This window comes from Bombina bombina, chromosome 9 (genome assembly GCF_027579735.1).
Source record: "Bombina bombina isolate aBomBom1 chromosome 9, aBomBom1.pri, whole genome shotgun sequence".
NCBI lineage: Eukaryota > Metazoa > Chordata > Amphibia > Anura > Bombinatoridae > Bombina > Bombina bombina.
The window spans coordinates 245,621,453-245,640,612 of NC_069507.1; the positions used below are offsets into that span (position 1 = coordinate 245,621,453).

Below are 19,160 nucleotides of genomic sequence, written 5' to 3' on the forward strand. Positions count from 1 at the left end.
CTGCCACAGGTCTACTGTGGTTGTTACCTCCTCAAACACGACTTTTGAAGCCTTTTGAGCCCTTCAGAGATGTCCTGTATCATGCAGAGGGAAGTTGAGTGTCTCTGTCGGTAATTTTAGCAGTGCAGAAAAACGCTAAAATAGGCCCCTCCCACTCATATTACAACAGTGGAAAGCCTCAGGAAACTGTTTCTAGGCAAAAAGCAAGCCAGCCATGTGGAAAAAAACTAGGCCCCAATAAGTTTTATCACCAAGCATATATAAAAACGATTAAACATGCCAGCAAACGTTTTATATTGCACTTTTATAAGAGTATGTATCTCTGGTAATAAGCCTGATACCAGTCGCTATTAAATCACTGTATTTAGGCTTAACTTACATTAAGCCGGTATCAGCAGCATTTTTCTAGCAAATTCCATCCCTAGAAATATGTTAACTGCACATACCTTATTGCAGGATAACCTGCACGCCATTCCCCCTCTTAAGTTACCTCACTCCTCAGAATATGTGAGAACGGCAGTGGATCTTAGTTACTTCTGCTAAGATCATAGAAACCGCAGGCAGATTCTTCTTCTAATGCTGCCTGAGATAAAATAGTACACTCCGGTACCATTTAAAAATAACAAACTTTTGATTGAAGTTAAAAAACTAACTATAATACACCAGTCTCCTCTTACTACCTCCATCTTTGTTGAGAGTTGCAAGAGAATGACTGGATATGGCAGTGAGGGGAGGAGCTATATAGCAGCTCTGCTGTGGGTGATCCTCTTGCAACTTCCTATTGGGAAGGAGAATATCCCACAAGTAATGGATGATCCGTGGACTGGATACACCTTACAAGAGAAAATCTTAACTGCACATACCTCATAGCAGGATAACCTGCACGCCATTCCCCCGCTGAAGTTACCTCTCTCTTCAGTCATGTGTGAGAACAGCAATGGATCTTAGTTACAACCTGCTAAGATCATAGAAATCACAGGCAGATTCTTCTATTTTTCTGCCTGGGACAAAATAGTACAACAGTACCATTTAACAATAACAAACTTTTGATTGAAGCAAGGTAACAGCTACATTTCACCACTTTCCTTACTACCTCCATGCTTGTTGAGGGTTGCAAGAGAATGACTGGATATGGCAGTTAGGGGAGGAGCTATATAGCAGCTCTGCTGTGGGTGATCCTCTTGCAACTTAATGTTGGGAAGGAGAATATCCCACAAGTAATGGATGATCCGTGGACTGGATACACCTTACAAGAGAAATAAAGTTGCATTATTCAGATATGAAGGTAAATTGTTATGCAATTTGTGTTTAATGTCCCTTTTTAAGCACAAGTTACCTTTCCAGTTGCTGCTCTGAGAAGTTGTTGCTTTTTTTCCAAATCTTCTCTCTTGGCTGCAAGTGCTTGTTGTTCAGCATTCTCCTCTCTCCATAAATAACTGAAGAAAAACAAGAGTTAATGAAATAAGAATAAGGCACAAGGAGGGCTGTGTTTGTGGATATAGAAATTATTAGTTACTGCTAAATATATCATTTTTAACCCTATCTAAATACACTAAAGGCCTAAAGAAGTAAAACAGAGTAGTCAAAAATGAATATGATAAACACTTTATGAATGTGTGGGCTCTTGAGTCACGATGCTTCGATGCAACAGTTTCTAAAATGCACACAATATAAATTGATAATATAAAAATCTATGTACACACACACCGTAACCATAATAAGTGAAAGAGCAATAAAATATTTTTGAGCATTGGAGAAGATTACCGCAAGGTGTAAATCATATTTCCAAAAAAAAGGATCTCAATGTTGGGAGAGTCACCGACTAGAGGCACATAAAATTAAAAAATAAATTCTTTAAAGATTAAAAAAAAAAAAAAAAAAAAAAGAAGAGCTCACTTTTCCTTTATCAAACTATCCATTTCTATTATCAAATTTGGTTTTGTTCTCATGGTATTTTTGTTGACGAGAATTCCTAGGCAGCTATCAAGCATGTGTCACTACATGACAGTAAACACGGCTGCCATCTAGTGGCCTTGCAAATGTTTAAAACGTTTAAGTTTAGAACCTACTATTGTGTGTCCACACCCCAGTCTTACAGAAGACAGGAAAGTATCACACAAATGACTAAAACACATTTCCAGCAAGAGTAAAATATCAATCTGTTAACACATTACTCATTTAAACTGTAGATGTATTTGTAGATTTAGTAAACCTTTAGATTACAATAATGAACCAATAACTGTATAAAATCGTATATGTTATGTTAATGTTAAGTTTGATCTTAACAGTTTAAAAACAATACAATGATCTATAGCACTGTCAGATTTTTTTTTATACCTTTTATAATAAAAAAAAGTTGGTCAAACAATACTATGTAACACTTTTACAGCACTTCCCCTATTCATCATCTAAATGAAAAAGGACACTGAACCCAAATGGTTTCTTTTATGATTCAGATAGAGCAGCAATTTTAAGCAACTTTCTAATTTACTCGTATTATCAAATTTTCTTCATTCTCTTGCTATCTTTATTTGAAAATCAAGAATGTAAGTTTAGAAGCTGGCCCATTTTTGGTTCACAACCTGGGTTGTGCTTGCTGATTGGTGGCTAAATGCACCCACAATTTAACAAGTGCTGTCCAGTGTACTGAACCAAAACGTGTCTGGCTTTAGCTTAGATGCCTTCTTTTTCAAATAAAGATAGCAAGAGAATGAATAAAAATTAATAGGAGTAAATTAGAAAGTTGCTTAAAATTGCATGCTCAATCTGAATCATGAAAGAAAAAAAATTGTGTTTAGTGTCCCTTTAAACATATATAGGCTTTTACCATCACTCTTTAAAAGAGGCCTTAAAGTGCAAACAGAAATACTAAAATGATTAGGGCATTTTATTATTACACTACTGCTTGCTAAAACATCACCTCCAGAGTAGCAATACAATACTGGCAGCCCCAGAGGCAGAACTTTTTCACTTTCTGCAATGAGATTTTTTTTTTTTTAGTGAAATTGTTTCTGCAGGTCATTTTGAAACTAAATTCAATTTTAAATTAGGCAGTTACACTAAAGAACCAGCTCAATTGCAATGTGTTAATTAACTGAAGAATAAAACAATTTTTAAAAGTTTCATAATATATTACAGCAGTTGAAAAAGTCTAGAATAAATGTGTTTCCTTTGCTCTTGATCTAACATCACATAATTATAAAAAAAAAGTGCATTACTCACAAGAACACCTTACATTCAGAAGTCACAGCTTTGTAGACTGGGAAAGGTTAGGAGGGACAGGTTTAAAAAAAAAAAAAAAAAAAAAAAAAAAAAAAAAGAGAAAAAAAAAAAAAGGCAGTCACCAATGTGCTGCTGCTTTGCAGCACTGCTCCGTATTTGACTGTTCTCTTCAAACATTTTGCTCTGACTGCACTGTGTTAAGGAAAAATTATACAATGCAGCCAGAGCACAGCATTGATTGAAAAGAACAGCCTGATGTGGAGCAGCACTGTGAAAGTGCTAACAGTTCCAGCATGTGTCCCTTTCTTTCTGCAGACATTCTGCATTTCCAGTGTTGACATCTCAGATTACCGCATGTTCTGCCTTGTGGCTGGCAGCTAGCTGAACACATATGGTGAGCCAATGGCAAGAGGCTTGTGTGTAGCCACCAATCACCAGCCAGCTCTCAGCAGTGCACTGGTTCTCCTGAGCCCACCTAGGTATGACTCAAAGTTAACTAAGAGAAGTAGATTTGATATGAGAAGTACATTTAAAAAGCTCTTAAAATTGCATGCTCTATATGAATCACAAACACTTTAGTATTGACTTTAAAATAAAAAAATCAACAATACAATTTTTTTTTTGTCACTACCTTTGAACCATTTGGCTGATAAGCCATTTCACACCTGGGTACTAAGCTGGTTTTGAGCTTTTTTTTTTTTTTTTTTTAACTTTTTTAAAAAAAATATAAATAACTTTTCCCCCCAGATCCTTAAGACTTATACCATTGGAAAGGTTAGGCGATTACCTTTCCAACTGTAACTTAGGAGTCTGTAGCTGCTTAGATGCCTGAGATACAGGCTTCTAAGCAGCATGCCCCCCCATCTCCCTATATTTGTCTATTTTAAATAAAGTTGCGCAATGACGTCATCGCACATGACATCACCACGCGAAACGGGAAGCCTGGGCGATGCCTCCCACTATTCAGGCCAGATTGCCGGGGTAAGAGCCCCCAGATTGCCCTCAAGGTGGGTGAGTGCTAGTGACTGCTCTGAGCCGTCATTAGCACCTAACTGAGAAAATTTGCGATGGCTCAGAGCCGTCGTTAGCACTCAAGGGATCCAGCAATAAATAATTATAATCATAACTTCTAAAGCAACTCAGGAATTAAAGACTAAAAGGGGCAGTATATACCAATTTACATATAGCTGCATGTAATAGACACTACTATAAAGAATAATATGCACAGACACTGATCTAAAAACTCCAGTATAAAACCGGTTAAAAACTTATCTAGAAGCTCACAGTTTCGCACTGTTGAAAAGGTTAGGCTGGGACACCCACTGAAATGGTCTGGAAAGCAAAAATAGCAGACACCCCCCCCACTGCATACGAAAAGACCCTTTACACAAACAAGAGCAAGCTGGAGTAGGTAGATAAACAGAATTTATGTTTACCTGATAAATTACTTTCTCCAACGGTGTGTCCGGTCCACGGCGTCATCCTTACTTGTGGGATATTCTCTTCCCCAACAGGAAATGGCAAAGAGCCCAGCAAAGCTGGTCACATGATCCCTCCTAGGCTCCGCCTTCCCCAGTCATTCGACCGACGTAAAGGAGGAATATTTGCATAGGAGAAATCATATGATACCGTGGTGACTGTAGTTAAAGAAAATAAATCATCAGACCTGATTAAAAAACCAGGGCGGGGGGAGGAGCCAACTACCTAAATGGCTGGTCGCATGTTATGAGAGCTCTGACTCTAAATTCTAAATTTTGGGGTTAAACCATGATCTACGATATGATAATCCAGCATGATTGAACACATCTGCATACCTCCTTCATGAAGCACCTTACTACTTCAACCTAGGCGCCTAAAAACCTAATTTAGCCCCGATTTGCAGCGTGGCCCTGGAGGCACAGTCTAATGGCGTAGCTGCTGAAAATTTGATAGCGCTGGGGTAAGGCTGCTTATCCGAGCTGTATAACTACTACTACTACTCTTTGCATCTAGCTTGTTGAACTGGCCTGCCAGTACAACCTTAGAGGACATAGCATCAGTCGTTCTGTTGGCTTTTCTGCAGGACGAAGTAAGCAAGGTACATCTATCCATACAAAATGGCGGAAACGGAGGACTGGGAGCTAATAGCTTTGGGCTATATTGAGGCCACCCACCGGCTCCTAGAGACTCAGCTACCCAAGGTTTTTACTTCAATAGCCTCTATGCATGTTACCCCTACTCTGGCTCATGGACAAGAAATCTGTGGAAAGAGAGACACCATTCAGAGCACAACTACCGATACCTTCAAATCTAGGGCGGAGGCTCCGCCTTACATTACTGAGGCGCTCAGGGAAATTCGAGCTCACAGCTGGAAGAATGCGACACAGCGCGCTCTCTGCCTCCCGCTTGCCTTTGAGAGCCTCTGCTCATCCGGGTCTCCCTTATGTCCTAGTGCGGTATCGGAACTTGCCATGCGGTATGGCGATGGGATGCAGACGCCTTGCACTCCGGGGGAGACTGACTGCGAGCCCCTGGACATTTGCAGCATTGAATTGATCCGACTCCATACCGCATACCCTGACCAGCCTGTGGAGGATCCTGCAGCGGAGGGCGCCAGACCTGTACTTGCGTCTGAGAAACAACAGCCAGAGGCAAGCTTGCTGATTCTGGACTATGATAGCCCACAGAGTACCAGACTTATCAGTTTGCAGCGAGAGTTTGAGAGGAAAAAGAGCCGCTGTGGAGTTGGCTAAAATGAGGTTGCAAATTTTCTGTATGGGCCGGTATAACCTTCTAGTTTCTTGTTATGGCCCATAACTTGCATAGTGAAGTGTGCTTCGTGTAACAGTTTTGGAGGCACTTGCAATAGATCTAAAAGTTTGCTACAGGTATTGCCCTCTATTCATATTGACTAATTTCGATGGACACTGTATATTAAATGCCCGTCATGGTAGCGATCTAATGTGATATATGTTGTGTCCAGCATACCCTGATTAGTCTTATATTAACTCCCTGTACTGATGTTTTTTTGTTTTCTTTACTATGTTTTCTTACAGTATAATCAATGACAAAGGTATGTTTATAACGCCCATTCTCAATTTACTGCTATTTTGTTATATTTAAACCTCACACCGTGTTTCTGTACTTTTTAGATTAAGCAAGCATTGCTCCATCCCCCATAGATTATACATATTTACAGCTCAATTTGAAATCTGATGCTTCCATTGCATGCAACACAAGGAGGTTGAAATTTTTATTTATACCACTATGGTGCCAGTAAAGCTTTACACTAGAGTGTCCTAGCCTACGCTGCTACATAGTCTAACTGTCCTTAGCTCAACTCTTTGCTATTTTAGTTGGTTACTTTAGGGCTGATGTGGTACAGTTTACGCAGGAGATGCTTATTATTCTCCCCCTAATCTGCCTGCAAGGCTCAGCATATGCTATTTTATATCGTATCCTGTATGTCTATCTGAGCTCTATATGATGAAGTATCTAGGGCCCCCTTGGTCACTTAATAATTTGAAGTCCTACAGTTTGCCATGATGTATCTTCATAAACTAAATGCCTGATAATATTTTTAGTGATGGACACCTGTATATAAGTACAACTGTTTTCAATGCTCTATTCTCTTTACCTTGGTGGTACAGGCGTAGTCAGCGGCCGGGACTGCGCCTCCACAGTTAATGTCTAGAAATATAGGTGTTACATTGTATTTAATAGCTATATCCCTTTACTGTCATGGTGTTCCCTCAATATTATCGTTTATTTATATACAATACTGCTAAAGTGACCCTATGGACTGTACACGATCCTTTACATGCTATGTTATTGTGTCTCTGTAGCGAAGATGACATTATGTTAACGCTGTGCTTGTCCTATCATGAAGTAGGCTAAGTTGACTGCATATGTTGTTTCATGAGTCAATGGACAGTGCACTTAATTCAGCCAACTCTTTTATCTCTATACTTTACACTCACAAGTTTGGTTAAAGTTGTCGGTTATGTTGTGCATGTCAACCTAGTTTTGTGTTAGGGGACATGGGATCCTCTGGTACATACTTATCAGTTTGAATTGAATTATTGATATTGTATTAGCTGTCCTAACCAAACTCTCTTACATGTATAAATATTTGGTGCACACGGAAGATAGTTAGACATCTTATCTGCTTAACATATGCAACTCATCACCTCCTACCCCCCCACCCCACATAATAAGCATCCCTTAGCAGGAGGATTAAAACAATTAAATATTGGCACCACAGCTCATTTTCTATTCCTACAGGTACTAAAATGGGACATGCAGTCTTGTATCAAAACGCCCCTTAGATGTCTAGCGCGGGCTGGACCTGCCAAAGCCCTACTATCTCCTAGCCATAATACCCTCCGCGACTCATGTTACCCATTACAATTGGTGTAGTTCAGTCCTTAGACCTCTCTAAATTGAGTGCAATCACAATCCAGTATATAATCAGCTAACTATCTCATATAACAGCTGACAATTTATGCACTCACGAGTCTTCCACCTAGACCATTAAACTTGAATTGCCACCTCCTCCCCCCCCCCCCTCCCTTTTTTACTTAATGTGCCTCCTGTAGTAGGAGGACTAAATAAGCGGTTTCTCTAATCTATACCGCACCCCCAAACTCTCTATAAGTATGCCCTGCTACATAACTGAATTCAACATTTATCCTTCTTTTTTTTTCTAATTTAGCAGGATAGTTTGATTGTTTCGCATTTAAATATGTAGAAATATAAAATTACTATAACTTTAACAAATAAATAAAACTGAGGTAAATAGCATAAGATCCATGAGTCATCTCCTACATAGTTTGTAGCCCTCTACCATGGTAAAACTCACACTTAGTCAGGGGTCCAAGAGTGGCCCTTTTTATAAGAGGAGAGGCTTAAATCAGCACAGGCAAGACTGTATCGTGTTCTTACAAAACTTTTTTATCTTTCTAACCTTATTTACTTTGTTGTTATACCAGTTTATATTACTGTTAACACTTTGCAGCATTTTTACTATATGATGAACCTTGCACTATGTTACTCGTGATGGCAACTATGGAATGTTTTACATATCTTATTTGTATACGAAACTTTACCACAAAAAAAATATTAAAAAAAAAAAAAAAAAAAAAAAAAAAACCAGGGCGGGCCGTGGACCGGACACACCGTTGGAGAAAGTAATTTATCAGGTAAACATAAATTCTGTTTTCTCCAACATAGGTGTGTCCGGTCCACGGCGTCATCCTTACTTGTGGGAACCAATACCAAAGCTTTAGGACACGGATGATGGGAGGGAGCAAATCAGGTCACCTAGATGGAAGGCACCACGGTTTGCAAAACCTTTCTCCCAAAAATAGCCTCAGAAGAAGCAAAAGTATCAAATTTGTAAAATTTGGTAAAAGTGTGCAGTGAAGACCAAGTCGCTGCCTTACATATCTGATCAACAGAAGCCTCGTTCTTAAAGGCCCATGTGGAAGCCACGGCCCTAGTGGAATGAGCTGTGATTCTTTCAGGAGGCTGCCGTCCGGCAGTCTCATAAGCCAATCTGATGATGCTTTTAAGCCAAAAAGATAGAGAGGTAGAAGTTGCTTTTTGACCTCTCCTTTTACCAGAATAAACAACAAACAAGGAAGATGTTTGTCTGAAATCCTTTGTAGCATCTAAATAGAATTTTAGAGCACGGACAACGTCCAAATTGAGTAACAAACGTTCCTTCTATGAAACTGGATTCGGACACAAAGAAGGTACAACTATCTCCTGGTTAATATTTTTGTTGGAAACAACCTTCGGAAGAAAACCAGGCTCAGTACGTAAAACCACCTTATCTGCATGGACCAGATAGGGCGGAGAACACTGCAGAGCAGATAACTCAGAAACTCTTCTAGCGGAAGAAATTGCAACCTAAAACAAAACTTTCCAAGATAATAACTTAATATCTACGGAATGTAAGGGTTCAAACGGAACCCCTTGAAGAACTGAAAGAACTAGATTAAGACTCCAGGGAAGAGTCAAAGGTCTGTAAACAGGCTTGATTCTAACCAGAGCCTGAACAAACGCTTAAACGTCTGGCACAGCTGCCAGCCTTTTGTGAAGTAAAACAGATAAAGCAGAGATCTGTCCCTTCAGAGAACTCGCAGAAAATCCTTTCTCCAAACCTTCTTGTAGAAAGGAAAGAATCTTAGGAATTTTTATCTTGTTCCATGGGAATCCTTTAGATTCACACCAACAGATATATTTTTTCCATATATTATGGTAAATTTTTCTAGTTACAGGCTTTCTAGCCTGAATAAGAGTATCTATTACAGAATCTGAAAACCCACGGTTTGATAAAATCAAGCGTTCAAACTCCAAGCAGTCAGTTGGAGGAAAACCAGATTCGGATGTTCGAATGGACCCTGAATAAGAAGGTCCTGTCTCAAAGGTAGCTTCCATGGTGGAGCCGATGACACATTCACCAGGTCTGCATACCAAGTCCTGCGTGGCCACACAGGAACTATCAAGGTCACCGAAGCCCTCTCCAGATTGATCCTGGCTACCAGCCTGGGAATGAGAGGAAACGGTGGGAATACATAAGCTAGGTTGAAGATCCAAGGTGCTACTATTGTATCCAATAGAGTCGCCTTGGGATCCCTGGATTTGGACCCGTAACAAGGGACCATGAAGTTCTGACGAGAGGCCATCAGAACCATGTCTGGAATGCCCCATAATTGAGTTATTTGGGCAAAGATTTCCAGATGGAGTTCCCACTCCCCCGGATGCTCCTCCATCGCCAGGGAACTCCTTGTTACCCCCTGATGGTTGATATATGTAACAGTCGTCATGATGTCTGATTGAAACCTTATGAATTTGGCCTTTGCTAGTCGAGGCCAAGCCTTGAGAGCATTGAATATCGCTCTCAGTTCCATTATGTTTATCGGGAGAAGAGAGTCTTCCCGAAACCATAGACCCTGAGTTTTCAGGGGTTCCCAGACCGCGCCCCAGCCCACCAGACTGGCGTCGGTCGTGACAATGACCTACTCTGGTCTGCGGAAGCTCATTCCCTGTGACAGGTTGTCCAGGGTCAGCCACCAACGGAGTGAATCTCTGGTTATTTGATCTACTTGTATCGTCGGAGACAAGTCTGTATAATCCCCATTCCACTGTCTGAGCATGCACAGGTGCAATGGTCTTAGATGAATTCGTGCAAAAGGAACTATGTCCATTGCCGCAACCATCAAACCTATTACTTCCATGGACTGCGCTATGGAAGGAAGAAGAACAGAATGAAGTACCTGACAAGAGCTTAGAAGTTTTGATTTTCTGGCCTCTGTCAGAAAAACCTTCATTTCTAAGGAAACTATTATTGTTCCCAAGGAGGGAACTCTTGTTGACGGGGACAGAGAACTTTTTTCTATGTTCACTTTCCACCTGTGAGATCTGAGAAAGGCTAGGACAATGTCCGTATGAGCCCTTGCTTTTGACAGAGACGACACTTGAATCAGGATGTCGTCCAAGTAAGGTACTACTGCAATGCCCCTTGGTCTTAGCACCGCTAGAAGGGACCCTAAGTACCCTTGTGAAAATCCTTGGAGCAGTGGCTAATCCGAATGGAAGTGCCACAGGTAATGCTTGTCCAGAAAGGCGAACCTTAGGGACCGAAAATGTTCCTTGTGGATAGGAATACGTAGGTACGCATCCTTTAAGTCCACCGTGGTCATGAATTGACCTTCCTGGATGGTAGGAAGGATCGTTCGAATGGTTTCCATTTTGAATGATGAAACCCTTAGAAACTTGTTTAGAATCTTGAGATCTAAAATAGGTCTGAATGTTCCCTCTTTTTTGGGAATTATGAACAGGTTGGAGTAAAAACCCATCCCTTGTTCTCCTAATGGAACAGGATGAATCACTCCCATGCTTAACAGGTCTTCTACACAGTGTAAGAATGCCTGTTCGAAGATAACTGAGACCCGTGGAACCTTCCCCTTGGGGGTAGTTCACTGAATTCCAGGAGATAACCTTGAGAAACTATTTCTAGCGCCCAAGGATCCTGAACATCTCTTGCCCCAGCCTGAGCAAAGAGAGAAAGTCTGCTCCCCACCAGATCCATCCCAGATCGGGGGCCAACACTTCATGCTGTTTTGGTAGCAGTGGCAGGTGACTTGGCCTGCTTACCCTTGTTCCAGCCTTGCATCGGCCTCCAGGCTGGCTTGGTTTGAGAAGCTTAGAGGGTGTAGAATTTGAGGCTGGTCCGTTTCTGCGAAAGGGACGAAAATTTGGCTTCTTTTTAGCCTTAAAAGACCTATCCAGAGGAAGGGCGTGGCCCTTTCCCCCAGTGATGTCTGAAATAATCTCTTTCAAGTCAGGGCCAAACAGTGTTTTACCCTTGAAAGGGATGTTAAGCAAAAGCGCTCTGCGCGCCACGATAGCAAACCCTGAATTATTCGCCGCTAATCTAGCTAATTGCAAAGCGGCATCTAAAATAAAAAAGAGTTAGCCAATTTAAGAGCTTGAACTCTGTCCAAAACCTCCTCGTACGAAGATTCTTTATTGAGCGACTTTTCTAGTTCTTCGAACCAGAAACACGCAGCTGTAGTGACAGGAACAATGCATGAAATTGGTTGTAGAAGGTAACCTTGCTGAACAAACATCTTTTTAAGCAAACCCTCTAACCTTTAATCCATAGGATCTTGAAAGCACAACTATCTTCTATAGGAATAGAAGTGCGTTTGTTTAGAGTAGAAACCGCCCCCTCGACCTTGGGGACTGTATGCTATAAGTCCTTTCTGGGGTCGACTATAGGAACTAATTTCTTAAATATAGGGGGAGGACAAAAGGTATGCCGGGCCTTTCCCACTCCTTATTTACTATGTCCGCCACCCGCTTGGGTATAGGAAAAACATCGGGGGGCACCGGAACCTCTAGGAACTTGTCCATCTTACCTAATTTCTCTGGAATGACCAAATTGTCACAATCATCCAGAGTAGATAATACCTCCTTAAGTAGTGCGTGGAGATGTTGAAATTTAAATTTAAAAGTTACAATATCAGGTTCTGCTTGTTGAGAAATTTTCCCTGAATCTGAAATTTCTCCCTCAGACAAAACCTCCCTCCTGGCCCCTTCAGATAGGTGTGAGGGTATGTCAGAACAGATATCATCAGCGTCCTCTTGCTCTTCAGTGTTTAAAACAGAGCAATCACGCTTTCTCTGATAAGTAGGCATTTTGGAAAAAATGCATGCAATAGAATTATCCATTACAGCCATTAATTGTTGTATGGTAATAAGTATTGGCGCACTAGATGTACTAGGGGCCTCTTGTGTGGGCAAAACTGGTGTAGACACAGAAGGGGATGATGCAGTACCATGCTTACTCCCCTCATTAGAGGAATCATCTTGGGCAATATCATATCTATGGCATTATTATCCCTACTTTGTTTGGACATTATGACACAAATATATCACATATATTTAAATGGGCTTTCATACATATAGAACATCGTTATCTGATGGTCCAGACATGTTAAACAGGCTTAAACTTGTCAACAAAGCACAAAAAACGTTTTACAATAAAACCGTTACGGTCCCTTTAAATTTCAAACTGAACACACTTTATTACTGAATATGTGAAAAAGTATGAAGGAATTGTTCAAATTTCACCAAAATTTCACCACAGTAACTTAAAGCCTTAAAAGTATTGCACACCAAATTTGAAAGCTTTAACCCTTAAAATAACGGAACCGGAGCCGTTTTTACATTTAACCCCTATACAGTCCCAGGTATCTGCTTTGCTGAGACCCAACCAAGCCCAGAGGGGAATACGATACCAAATGATGCCTTCTATAAGCTTTTTCAGTGGTTCTTAGCTCCTCACACATGCATCTGCATGCCATGCTTTCCAAAAACAACTGCGCATTAGAGGCGCGAAAATGAGGCTCTGTCTATGACTAGAAAAGGCCCCCAGTGAAAAAGGTGTCCAATACAGTGCCTGCCGTTTTTATTAAAACAATCCCCAAGATTTAACAACTATTAAAAGTAATAATCTGCCAAATATACTTAGTAAAGTAATCGTTTTAGCCCAGAAAAATGTCTACCAGTTTTTTAAGCCCTAATGAAGCCCTTTATTCTTTTACTTAAACTAAGAAAATGGCTTACCGGTTCCCATAGGGAAAATGACAGCTTCCAGCATTACCGAGTCTTGTTAGAAATGTGTCATACCTCAAGCAGCAAAAGTCTGCTCACTGTTTCCCCCAACTGAAGTTAATTCCTCTCAACAGTCCTGTGTGGAAACAGCCATCGATTTTAGTAACGGTTGCTAAAATCATTTTCCTCTTACAAACAGAAATCTTCATCTCTTTCCTGTTTCAGAGTAAATAGTACATACCAGCACTATTTTAAAATAACAAACTCTTGATTGAAGAATAAAAACTACATTTAAACACCAAAAAACTCTAAGCCATCTCCGTGGAGATGTTGCCTGTACAACGGCAAAGAGAATGACTGGGGAAGGCGGAGCCTAGGAGGGATCATGTGACCAGCTTTGCTGGGCTCTTTGCCATTTCCTGTTGGGGAAGAGAATATCCCACAAGTAAGGATGACGCCGTGGACCGGACACACCTATGTTGGAGAAATCAACTTCTAAAACGTTGGGGCTTGGTTAGGAGTCTGAAAATCAGCACAATGTTATTTTAAAATAAGCAAAACTATTCATTGTAACAAAAAATAAAACACCTATATAGGCTATATAACTGGATCATCTACAAAACATTTATGCAATCTAGTGTACACTGTACCTTTAAACATAAACCTCTGAATTTCAACAAAAATAAATAAATATAGTTCTATATCTTACTTTCTCTCGCTTTGCAGCTCGTCTTTTTTGTTTTTTACTTCATAATATTTTTTGTCTAGCTCTTCTACTCGTGCTTTTACTTCATTAAGATCTTGATCCAATTTCTGAAGGAAAAAAAAAAAAAAAAAGAATATTTAATTTGCAACAGAAAAAAAGTGAAAGCACAAAGCCAAATAATCTTGTTATAATTTGCAAGCTACACCCTTTATCAACAATTTTTCTTAAAACAAGTTCCTAATATATCATCATTAATAAAGTGTTCATGGTGTAACCCCCCCTAACCTCACCAGTATATGATTCTCCAGAACTGATGACATTTTATATTTTATTTCTGGTTTGCTACTTGATTTAACTTCTCGGTAAGTGCTAAGTAATTAAGATACATTCGTAATCGAAGGTGTAGTCATAATCATATGAACTTACACTATACTGTTCCAAATTCTTTTCCTTATTTGCTTCGGTATCCTCTAAATCCTTGTGAATGGCTGCAATCTGGCGCTTTTTGTCATTTATGGCCTGGTCTAACGATTTCAGTTCCTTTTTAATCCATTTATCACGCTCTTCTTTAGATGTAAATTGACTTCCACGTCCTTGCTTGGCATACAGATCTGTCCTTTCCTGTGTTGCCTGGGCTAGCCTAAGTGAAAAGGTTACATTTTAAAATTGATACGCATTATCTTATAGCAGTGTTCTCCCCAGGGTCAACAGGCACACCACCCAGATGAATGTACGGACCAGCAGGGTAAAATGTAAGCCAACACTCCTCTAAAAATACTGTAGCTAAAACATTTTTTTCAAAGTTTGTTGCACAAATTATGATTAAATCAATTAATGTTAAATGATGCAATTAATTTGTGTTTGATAACTTAAAAGGGACATGAAACCAAAACATTTTCTTTCATGATTCAGATAGAGAATACAATTTTAAACAACTTTCCAATTTACTTCTATTATTTAATTTGCTTCCTTCTCTTATCATTTGCTGAAAGGTTTATCTAGGCAAGCTCAGGGGCAGCAGAGAACCTAGGTTCTAGCTGTTGATTTGTGCCTGCATATATATATTGATTGTGATTGGCTCGCCCATGTGTTCAGTTAGAAACCAGTAGTGCATTGCTCCTTCAACAAATGATTCAAAGAGAAAGAAACAGATTACATAATAGAAGTAAATTAGAAAGTTTTTTGAAATTGTATTCTCTATCTGAATCATGAAAGACAATTTTTGGGTTTCATGTCCCTTTAAGTAACATTTATAAATAATAAAATAATTTAATATTGCAAAGTTTTGTACCCCCACCCGGCAGGAAATATTTTCTGTGGAGGACACTGTATAGGACATTAGAATTCGTGATGTTTTCAAGCTCAACACCCATTATAGATAGCAGAAAGCTGTTACAATTCTATGTACAGCAGTTACTTTCAAAATCTTCACTAATATGGCACGCATCAAAAATAAATCAGAAGAGCACCTTTCCAATGCAAAAACATTCCCTTTAATCTGGCATTTAATATACTTCTGGCCTTAACTAAAAGTGAATATCAATTTTAATATTGTTCAAATCAACACTATTCTAGAATAAGCGTAGCCTTAAACATATTCAATGCCAGCAACTAATCCGGGTGACTGAATTTTAATATTCTAAATTGGGAACTTTAGATTTCTAAAAAACACAACCCCCCCACACACACACATATTCAGGTATTTTATTAAAAATGCAAACAGTAAAACAGCATACTTTTAACAGATATAAAAACAAAACAAAAAATAGAAGATAGGGAATGAAGAGTACACTCTGTCTTTAAAACTAAATGTAAAGAATGACTGCTCTATCCAGGTGGGTAATGGTTTGGTTAACTAATTCTGACCATTTTTCAGTATTAGAAATTGAGATGGAAATTCTCAGGAGTATCTCTCCTGCTTTTTTATTAAAAGTGCCAAATAGGAAATTGATAATAGATCTGAGTAAGCATATATTATACAAAGATGTTTTAATGGCTTTGGGGGTGAAGAAAAAAAAAAAAGAGTAAATTTATGCTTACCTGATAAATTAATTTCTTCTATGGTACGACGAGTCCACGGATTCATCCTTTACTTGTGGGATATTATCCTCCTGCTAACAGGAAGTGGCAAAGAGCACCACAGCAGAGCTGTCTATATAGCTCCTCCCTTAGCTCCACCCCCCAGTCATTCGACCGAAGGTACAGGAAGAAAAAAGGAGAAACTAAAATGTGCAGTGGTGACTGAAGTTTAAAATAAAAAAATATAATCTGTCTTAAAATGACAGGGCGGGCCGTGGACTCGTCGTACCATAGAAGAAATTAATTTTATCAGGTAAGCATAAATTTACTTTTCTTCAATAAGGTACAACGAGTCCACGGATTCATCCTTTACTTGTGGGATACAATACCAAAGCTACAGGACACGGATGAACGGGAGGGACAAGACAGATGGTTAAACAGAAGGCACCACTGCTTGAAGAACCTTTCTCCCAAAAATAGCCTCCGAAGAAGCAAAAGTATCAAATTTTTAAAATTTGGAAAAGGTATGAAGTGAAGACCACGTCGCAGCCTTACAAATCTGTTCAACAGAAGCATCATTTTTAAAAGCCTATGTGGAAGCCACCGCTCTAGTAGAGCGAGCTGTAATCCTTTCAGGAGGCTGCTGTCCAGCAGTCTCGTATGCCAAACGGATGATGCTTTTCAGCCAAAAAGAAAAAGAGAGGTAGCCGTAGCTTTTTGACCTCTACGTTTTCCAGAATAGACCACAAACAAAGAAGATGTTTGACGGAAATCTTTGGTTGCTTGCAAGTAAATCTTCAAAGAACGAACCACGTCCAAGCTGTGCAACAGACGCTCCTCCTTAGAGGAAGGATTAGGAGACAGAGGAGGAACAACAATTTCCTGATTGATATTCCTATTAGTAACAACCTTAGGAAGGAATCCAGGTTTGGTACGCAAAACCACCTTATCAGCATGGAAAACAAGATAAGGCGAGTCGCATTGCAACGCAGATAGTTCAGAAACTCTTCGAGCCGAAGAGATAGCAACTAAAAACAGAACTTTCCAAGATAGAAGCTTAATATCTATGGAATGCATAGGTTCAAACGGAACCCCTTGAAGAACAGGAACTAGCTGATAGCCCCTTCTCCAATCCTTCTTGGAGAAAGGACAAAATCCTAGGAATCCTGATCTTACTCCAGTGACAGGCTTTCAAGCCTGAATCAAGGTATCTATGACCGACTCAGAGAAACCCGACTTGGATAAAATCAAGCGTTCAATCTCCAAGCAGTCAGCCGCAGAGACACTAGATTTTATCACCTCTTTCACTTTACCCTTCCTAGTACTTAGAGTAGGCAAAGAGAATGACTGGGGGTGGAGCTAAGGGAGGAGCTATATAGACAGCTCTGCTGTGGTGCTCTTTGCCACTTCCTGTTAGCAGGAGGATAATATCCCAAAAGTAAAGGATGAATCCGTGGACTCGTCGTACCTTATAGAAGAAATAATAACATGTCTGTGCAAAACATTCCCAAATATGTATGCATGAGCAACAGGATCTTTAAAGTGAATGTAAATTTTAACATTTTCAAGAATTAGTGCTCGGTTTTTAAAAAACATAAATGATGCTTACCTGATAATTTAATTTCCATCGAGGGGAGGAGAGTCCACGGCTTCATTCATTACTGTTGGGAATTAAGAACTTGGCCTCCAGGAGGAGGCAAAGACACCCCAGCCAAAGGCTTAAATACCTCCCCCACCTCCCAGTCATTCTCCCGAGGGAATAAGGAACAGTTGGAGAAATATCAGGGTATAAATAATGCCAGAAGATAAATAAAATTTAGGTCCGCTCATCGGAGATACAGGCGGGAGCCGTGGACTCTCCTCCCCTCGATATAAATTATGCTTGATAATTTAATTTCCGTTTTCCATGTAAAGGGGAGGATAGTCCACAGCTAAGTTCATTACGGTTGGGAACATATACCCAAGCTCTAGAGGACACTGAATGAAACTGGGAGGGAAAAGGCAGACCCTAATCTGAGGGCACCACAGCCTGCAAAACCTTTTCCCCAAAAACAGATTCCGCAGAAGCAAAAACGTCAAATTTGTAAAACTATGTAAGGATTACCAAGTAGCCGCCTTACAAATTTGCTCCATAGAGGCCTCATTCTTGAAGACCCAAGAAGAAGCCACAGCTCTAGTTGAATGAGCAGTGATCCTCTGAGGAGGCTTATGTCCCGCTGTCTCATAGGCCAAGCGAATCAAGCACCTCAACCAAAAGGACAAAGAAGTAGAAGTGGCTTTCTGCCCCTTGCGCTTCCCTGAATACACCACAAAAAGAGATGTAGACTGTCTGAAATCCTTCGTAGCCTGAAGACAGAACTTCAGGGAACGAACCACATCCAGATTATGAAGTAACCTCTCCTTAGAAGAAGAAGGGTTAGGACACAAAGAAGGAACCACTATTTCCTATTTGATGTTACGGTTAGACACCACCTTGGGAAGAAACCCCAAACCAGTGCGAAGCACAGCCTTATCCGCATGAAAAACCAGATAAGGCGGCTCACATTGCAAGGCAGCCAGTTCAGATACTCTGAGTGCCGATGCAATGGCCAATAGGAAGAGAACCTTCCAGGACAGAATCTTAATGTCAATGGAATGCATAGGCTCAAATGGAACCCCCTGCAAAACTTTAAGGACCAAGTTTAAGCTCCATGGGGGAGCAGACTGTCTAAAGACAGGCCTGATTCTAGACAGACCCTGAACAAAGGATTGGATGTCAGGGAGCTCAGCGAGTCTCCTAAGCAACAAGACTGACAATGCCGAAATCTGTCCCTTTAATGAACTAGCGGCAAGACCCTTCTCCAAACCGTCTTGGAGAAAGGACAGAATCCAGGATAACTTCATCTTATGCCAAGGATATCCATGCTTCTCACACCAGGACAAGTAAGTCCTCCACACCTTATGGTAGATGCGACGAGTGAATGGCTTCCTTGCCTGAATGAGAGTATCAATCACACTTTCCGAAAAGCTTCTTTTTGCCAAGACTAGGCGTTCAATCCCCACGCAGTCAGCCTCAGAGAATCGAGATTTTGATGTTGAAAGGGGCCCTGTTCCAGCAGATTCCAGC

At 40.2% G+C, this 19,160-nt stretch overlaps 1 protein-coding gene across 1 annotated transcript in view; it reads right to left on the reverse strand.

Moving 5' to 3' along the window:
- Window positions 1-19,160, reverse strand: part of SMC3 (structural maintenance of chromosomes 3) — a 241,735-nt gene that overhangs the window by 155,903 nt on the left and 66,672 nt on the right. The window contains exons 11-13 of the mRNA XM_053692998.1: window positions 14,462-14,675; window positions 14,039-14,142; window positions 1,337-1,436 (exon numbers count right to left, since the gene is read on the reverse strand). Coding sequence (XP_053548973.1) covers window positions 1,337-1,436; window positions 14,039-14,142; window positions 14,462-14,675 — 418 coding nt within the window. The remainder of the gene's footprint in view (window positions 1-1,336; window positions 1,437-14,038; window positions 14,143-14,461; window positions 14,676-19,160) is intronic.